This window comes from Phoenix dactylifera, unplaced genomic scaffold (genome assembly GCF_009389715.1).
Source record: "Phoenix dactylifera cultivar Barhee BC4 unplaced genomic scaffold, palm_55x_up_171113_PBpolish2nd_filt_p 001775F, whole genome shotgun sequence".
NCBI classification, from domain to species: Eukaryota; Viridiplantae; Streptophyta; class Magnoliopsida; order Arecales; family Arecaceae; genus Phoenix; species Phoenix dactylifera.
This window is the reverse complement of record NW_024069073.1, coordinates 60470-68259: the sequence shown is the minus strand read 5'-3', so window position 1 is coordinate 68259 and position 7790 is coordinate 60470. Positions and strand designations below refer to the sequence as shown.

Sequence of the window (7790 nt, the reverse complement as noted above, 5' to 3'; positions counted from 1 at the left end):
CTTTTGCATGCCTTAGAGTCACAAGTTTGGTATAACAACAATTTGGTTTGGGGAAAGATTCAGAATTTGGATGTTAATGTTGTAACTTCAGCAATATCTGGAAGGAATTGGGATACTTAAAGTTTAGAAAAACAAAGTAGAAGAAGACAAGGTACATGTAATATGAACATTAAATGTTTTGCTCGTGCAAGAAAAAAAAAAGGGAGAACTAAGAGTACCAAACAGTTGCAAACAAAATCAGCACTAACAGCAACGAGTAATATCATTAAGTTGTAATCAGTAAGCTTTTAGTGAAAAATATGTACAGAAATCATGAGTAATTCGAGAACATGTCAATAATTACGAGAATATTATTAGTAGTATATGTTGGGTGAGCGTGTGCATGTGTACTCACTAGCTAGAGATGCACTTAATTTGTCAATATGACTTCACCTAGTTATAATCATTTTTAGCTTTTTGGAGTTCTTACCTTGCTTCGTTGTTATTTCTATGGAACCATTGTTGATTAGCAAATGATACATACACTTTTCTGCACAACTGGTTCGAAAAGTTCCCATCCTACAGAAACCGAACCTTTTACATGGCAGGAGAGAGCTATGCAGGTATGCTTCAGCTCTGGACTCTTTTGGTGTTTAATTTGTTGCTTCATAAGTCTAATATTCTCTGGTACTGCACTGCCAGGAAAGTATGTTCCGGGAGTTGGCTGAGCTCATCTATGACATGAACAAGAATCCTTCATTGTTTATAGACCTCAAGGGTTTCTTGGTATTCCTCCCTCTTGTGTTTTATTATCTATAATCTCCAGTCTGATTTCAGCCCATAACAGCAATTAAAATTCCTTTATTTCTTCTATGGATGTTGATTAGTGGACAACATCGGTTTACTGCTTAAATAAGTTAATCATATGTTCAACAAGCATCTGTCATTAGTCCTGCAAGACTGAGCAGTGACATGTCTTGCTTACCAAATTTTTATGAAGCATACATAGCTTGACTGATAAGATTCAATGGCGCATGTTTCTCATAGTCAAGGATACCGAAACTAACAAGGCTGTAAGGTTTTCTTGATTGTCTCCTTGTATGTTATGTCTGCGGTAATTTTCACACACAAGTAGTCTGATGGATGGATGTCTCATGATCTCATTTAACTCGAGTTCACTATTCTTGTTCCTGTTTTTTGTAGTTGGGTAATCCTGAAACCTCTGATAGTCATGACTGGCAGGTTTGGTGGATTATGCTTGGAGCCATGCCATCGTCTCGGATGCAACACATGACATCACCAGAGATAACTGCAAATTTGACAGTGATGACCCATGGAACAACACTAAATGTCGGGATGCTGTCGAGAGGTCCTTAAACAATATGGTGAAATTGATATCTACAGTCTATACACTCCAACCTGCATCCAGAACTCATCAGGTTCCAACAATGGTGGAAGAAGACTACTCATGTTCAAGTCCACCTCCAAGATGGTAAGAGACTTGTTGATTGCAGTTTTAGTTGCCACCACCAATTACCTATAAATATTGCAACAGACCACTCCGTTTTCCACAAGGATCTGACATTTTTCTGAGAGTTCACAAAAAAGACTAATGCCTGAGCAATATTGATAATTATTTTGAAGGGAAAATTTCCAAATAAGAATGATTATTTGAAATTACCTACCAAAACAAGATTATTTTTAGTCATATAAAATATATAATTCTTCTTCATTATGAAGTGCGGACACATTATGGTGATCAAATAAACAGTATCAATTTCAATAATAAATACCAAGTTATCATAATGATTTTATGGAAATATATGCAAAGTGCTTGATCATTTCAATGTTTATCGAGGATTTTTAAATTTTTATGAGCTATGATACTAGGTATCCTATACAATTTTAATTCAAGAATTTCCCATATAAAATGTGAGAGAAGCAAAATTGTTTTAAATATCTCAGGAGTTTACTGCATAATAATAACCCAAAAATCGGATTTTTTTACTGCGCCTACAATGGATTGACTATGATTAACATGATTGATTAGATACCGAGGATCATGGGTAGCTACGATCCATGCCTTGATGGTTACACAACATCTTTCTACAACAGACCAGATGTTCAGAAGGCCCTCCATGCTAGTGATGGCCACAACATCAGGAACTGGAGCATCTGCAAGTAACTCTCTCTCTCTCTCTCTTTCTATGTGTGAGTGTGTTTTTCTTATTTTTGGTGATTGTGCTTATAGAAATGTTTAAACTGAGCACAGCAAACAAATTTTTAACGAGTGGAAGGACTCGATGCCCTCTGTTCTCCCCATATACAAGAAGCTGATTGCAGGAGGGCTCAGGATATGGGTCTATAGGTATGATCTCGAAGCTGACATCCCATGATCCATCAGCTTACTATGTTAATATTTCCATGATCATGACATCCATGAAATCCTTGTTTGCTTGTCCAGTGGTGACACAGATGGAAGAGTCCCAGTGCTGTCAACAAGATACTGTTTGGACACCCTAGGGATTGCCTACAGTTGGTCCCTGGAGGCCATGGTACCATAAGAAACAGGTGCTGCAGTGAATCATACATCACTTGATTTATGATGCACTGACATATTCATGCATACGAGTGCCGACAGGTGCACGCATGCATGAAACCACATACTTCGATTCTACGTAAACCGATGTGCTAACAAAAATCTGGTACATTTCGTCCCCAGGTGGCTGGATGGCTACAAGAGTACGAGGGGCTAACTTTTGCAACATTTAGAGGAGCTGGCCATGATGTGCCAACGTTCAAACCAAGCAGTTCCTTGGCTTTCTTCACTGCCTTTCTTGCTGGCAAAGCTCCGTCGTCTACCCGTTGAGTAAAACATTTCTCTGAAGGTCTAAAATCAATGGCTTCGTTGCAAGCTACTCAGCTCAAGAATGTAGTTTGATGGTGAATAAACTGGACACAATTTAAAAACAAAAAATAATGTAGAATTGTTGATCTAATCCAAAGTCATTATCTTAGTGAACAACTTGTTTGAACTAATTGTGATTGCGTCAAGAAATAATGTAGCATTTCTTGACTTCGTGCATTTTTATTTTCAGGCCCCAGTCAAAATGAGTTCTCATTTAGTCACACCTCTGATCTTAGATCATATGTTACAATTGATTATAATCTCAAGCCATGAACATTCTTGCATGCATCCACTTTATCTTCATTTACTTCTCCATTTTATCCTATAATATTGTATCATATTGTAATGAAAATATGAACAGTTCGTCATTTCTCAAGAGGTAATATTATTACCTCAATAACAGGGTAAGGGTATCTCTTTCGAGAGCTATTATTGCATATGCAGTTTTCAATTATAGTCAACCAAACAAAGCCCATTTCTATGGCTGCAATTCTAATTATAATTTAATTTTAGGCAATTGAATCACTGGCAATGAAATGGTGCCTTACTATAAACCCAAATTACAGGTACAGTAACCAATCCACAATAACTTTACACTTGAGACAATTGGCACCTCTTAATGTTTAATAGACCAAGATTTAATGAAATAGAAAAATCTTGATAAAAAAAAAACTATTTTCAGATTTTCTAGAACAAAATTGAGTTCAATTATTCCAAATCTAATATTTCTAGTTACCATGCATGTATCATAACTGATTCTTAACAAATGCCCCAGGTCATTCATTAACAAGACCCTATCTTCAGAAATGGAAACTTATATTGAGAACGAAGTCTTGCAACATCGGCATAATGTTCTCGACAGACTCAAGCAAGCAAATTTATGTCTATCATAAAAGACACAGAGCAACAACTATAAAAAATTATTTGTATCAAAGCACCCCCTCAAATCCAACTTGCATCTTGATAGATGGAGAAATTGCTGATTGTTGATTTTCTTTTTCCCAATAAATTATGAACCAGATCAACAGTTCTCTTCCAAAGAATATTGTCTCCATTAGTTAGCTGCGACAGACTCTGATTGTAGTTTTTGATTTTTCTAAGAAACCTTAATAAGAAATCGAAGGACGTATCTGAAAAGTAATGACTATAGAAAGACTAGGCATCCTTACCATCCCACCCACCACCACTCCAGAAGCGAAGCTCCTTTGCCGAAGTAAGTCAAAAAAGCCATCACGAAGACACTGCCACCTCTCTGGGCATGTCGCATTGAAATCTGAGAAAGCTGCTCAGGTATGGCCGCGGACTGCTTGCTGCAGCCCCAACCATACCGACCACCATCTCATCCTACAACCTCTCGGGTCCTCCAAAACCTCACCTCCATCTATTCAAAGCAAGGGTTTGGCTTCGCTGTGGAGGAGGAGACCACTACAAGGCCTCATGCAGGATGTGGCCATGAATTGTATATTTATTGACATGAAAAGATAAACTAGGTGAACAAAGTGAAACACATCCTTGTTGGCTACAATAACGAGGAATATGAATAGATAAGTCATACAATACTAAAGTTTAGTAGTAATCTGATTTTAGTCCTGGCGAGGAGGCGTTAAATATTCAAAAGAAAATCAGTTGTACATCTCCGATGAGCAAAGAACCATCACCATTATATCCACCAACAGGGTAGAACTCCCCACAGGCCACACTTCTTCAAGAGGGAAAATAACCTTGAAGGGGAGAAGTTGGCTATAACATCACTTACAAATCCCAATACTTTTCAACAAGGTAATATTTTCAAATAAAAACACATTAATTATGTAACTATAAAGATATTGTAAACCCCGGCCCATCTGGAGACTTGGAAGGAATGGCGGTGGAGATCGGCAACTGTTTGAGGCGGTTATAACCGCCTGACAACCACGATCACCACACCTCTCTCTCCCGCCGAGGTCTATAAGAACCAAGGACTCTTCTCTCACCCCCTCTCATTCCCTTCTCCTTCTGTGTGAGAAGCCGGATCGAGAGCAGTGGCGCCGGAGGAGGAGGGAGCTCGTCCCCGCACTGCGTCGCCGGAGCAGATGCAGCAGCTCGCCGGAAAAGCCCCACAGCTCCTTCCCGGAGCTAGGTGAGTCTTCTGATCACTCTATCCCTCTCATTTCATATTTCGATCTATTCGGATGAGTGATCAAAACAAAAGAGAAATAAAGAAATAATAGTAAAGAAGAGAAGGAAGAAGATGAGGAGGAGGGAAGGGGGAGGTACAACCTGCAGTGTTTGGCCTCTGAGCCAACATTGACCCCGATCGTTGATGGCCGAAGACTATTCTCCTCCCGATCATCTTCTTTCCTTATTAGCCAAACCCTAACCGAGCACATCTAGATTTGGTAGCTGAGAAGATGGTCGCCGTTGGAGGTGTTCTCCTCCCCCTCTGCTGCGACAGACTCGGAGAACCGTTGGCTCGGCCGCAGCCGCCATTGGTCTCGGCGAGGGTTGCGGCATGGCCGAGGGGCTCTCCCCTCTCTCGGGTGACTGGTTTCGGAGACCCTGTTTCCCAGAAGGGGGGAGAACAGAAGAAGAAGGGGGAAGATGAAGAGGATGGGGGGGTCGGCTGCTACAGGCCGAGCAGCGGGTGATGTTGGCCGGCCGCCGGCACCGGCCGACCTCGGACTCGGCTTCCTCCCGAGCACTTCCGAGTTTGCCCCCTGCCCCATGGGAAGAGAGGAGAAGAGGAGGGAGAGGAGATTGGGACGGGAGGAAGAAAGGAGGAGAAGAAGCTTCGGGAAGGGAGAAGAGAAGAAAAAGAAAAGAAAAAGAAGAAAAGAAAAGAAAAGAAAAGAAAAGAAAAGAAAAAGAAAATAAAATAAAAAATGGATGTGGGCCGAATTGGGCTTGATTTCGGCGGTGGGCTTCAAATGAACAAGGCTTTAAAGGCCTGAGGCCGGACTAGGCCCTCGTCTGAGCCCAATATTCTTAAACCCAGAATTAACTGAGCCAGAAGCTGAATCAGATTTGAGTCAGAGGTTGAATCAAGTCTGAACCAGAAGCTGACCCAGACCAGAACCAGAAATTAAATTGAGTCATGGGCCTGAATCAGAAATTGAATTAGGCTATGGACCCGAAAATGAAATTGAGCCCTATGGATGGGTTGTAAATGACTTTAAGATTATAAATGAATAAAGATTAAATGTGCAAGTGACATGTAATTTAATGATCTTGCTAGATATTGGAGAATTGGCATTTGGGTGAGCAAATTAAGGTAAGTAACATGTCTTAATCTTATTATGGATCATGTATCACGTTTTATATGGTGAAAAAGTATTATTTATAGAATTGGAATTGTGTATATGAATTGTGGAAAATATAAGTAACCCGGATATAATCTTATGTTTTATCAAATACTTGTGACTATTTTGATTATGAAATTGTATATGATTATTTATATTTTCACAAAATTAGGATCCAACATGTGTTAGCAAATGATTGCATGATTTTGGATAAATAGCATCCATAATGATTATTATATTATTTACACATTATTATGATGAGGTAGAAAGATGCATGGAAAGAAAAATAAAGTTTTCAGCATGATCATAAATTTTATTCAGCATGATGCCATTACTCACTTTCCAATGTACCGATGAGAAAAGATTTATGAAAAAGCATGATATGTTTTTAAGAACTCTCAGATCGCTATGTACGGCCCTCGCCAGCGGGTTATAGTAGCTTGGTTTAGACCCTGCCAACAGGGAACAATAGTTGGCAAAGATTATGGCCCTCGCCAGCGGGTTACAGTAGCTCGGCATACGGCCCTCGCCAGCGAGTTATAGTAGCTTGGTTTAGACCCTGCCAACGGGGAACAATAGTTGGCAAAGATTATGGCCCTCGCCAGCGGGTTTACAGTAGCTCGGCATACGGCCCTCGCCAGCGGGTTATAGTAGCTTGGCTTAGACCCTGCCAACGGGGAATAATAGTTGGTAAAGATTATGGCCCTGTCACGGGTAATAATAGTGACCATAGCTGCACTATCATCTGAGAGCACGAATTTCAAAGTATGAATAATGATGAGTACGGATTTCAAAGCATGAATAATGATGAGCACGAATTTCAAAGCATGAATAATGATGAGCACGGAATTTCAAAGCATGAATAATGATGAGCACGAATTTCAAAGTATGAATAATGACGAGTACGAATTTCAAAGCATGAATAATGACGAGCACGGATTTCAAAGCATGAATAATGACGAGTATAGTTTTCAAAGCATGGGATAATAACAAAAGTTTTATAATGCATAGCCATGTTTATGAAGTTGCATAAATGGACATGCATAGTGTTGCTGGTGGTCCGAACCGAGAACGATTGACACGACGGTGTGAACGGGGTTCCGTCTGAGTTGCCTTGGTTGGTGTTGGTTGCGCTCCACCTTCCACCGGGAGACCTGCAAACAAGCCTCGCACCACCACTGGGGTAGTGGGGGCCCTCCGACGATCAAGTCAGAGGAGATTGGAGGAGGAGGAAGGATGATAATCGCAAATAAGAGAATGCTCTGGGAGATGTTGCTTACCCCCCCTTCTCCCCCCAGCCGCATATATACCTGGCTGGGGGGTCTCTCAGGGGGGTTTGTCATCGTGGGGCACGATGGAGTGGCCACTGACATGGCCGTTACAGGGCGTCGTGGAGCAGTGCCGGGTACGGCCATGACAGGGCGTAGTGGAGTTCCGTTTTGTACGGCTGATACAGGAGATCGTGGAGCAGCATCGGATACAGCCGTTGCAGGGAGTAGTGGAGCAGGAGGCCGCGGCGTGCCTCTGGGGAATAGCCTGTCATTGTCGAAAGATATCCGACAGCCGTGGTCTTCCTGGGCGCGCGCGCCGGTCCCGTGGGGCATGGTGGCTAAGTTCCCCCGTAA

At 41.3% G+C, this 7790-nt stretch overlaps 1 protein-coding gene across 1 annotated transcript; it reads left to right on the top strand.

Moving 5' to 3' along the window:
• The first annotated feature begins 596 nt into the window (after nucleotides 1–596).
• On the top strand, nucleotides 597–2848 carry LOC120109080 (serine carboxypeptidase-like 31). Its single transcript, XM_039122815.1, has 8 exons — nucleotides 597–602; nucleotides 682–765; nucleotides 1183–1302; nucleotides 1409–1471; nucleotides 2030–2160; nucleotides 2252–2347; nucleotides 2444–2534; nucleotides 2702–2848. The coding sequence occupies exons 1-8, from the start codon at nucleotides 597–599 to the stop codon at nucleotides 2846–2848; spliced, it is 738 nt and encodes a 245-aa protein (XP_038978743.1).
• The last annotated feature ends 4942 nt before the right edge of the window (nucleotides 2849–7790 follow it).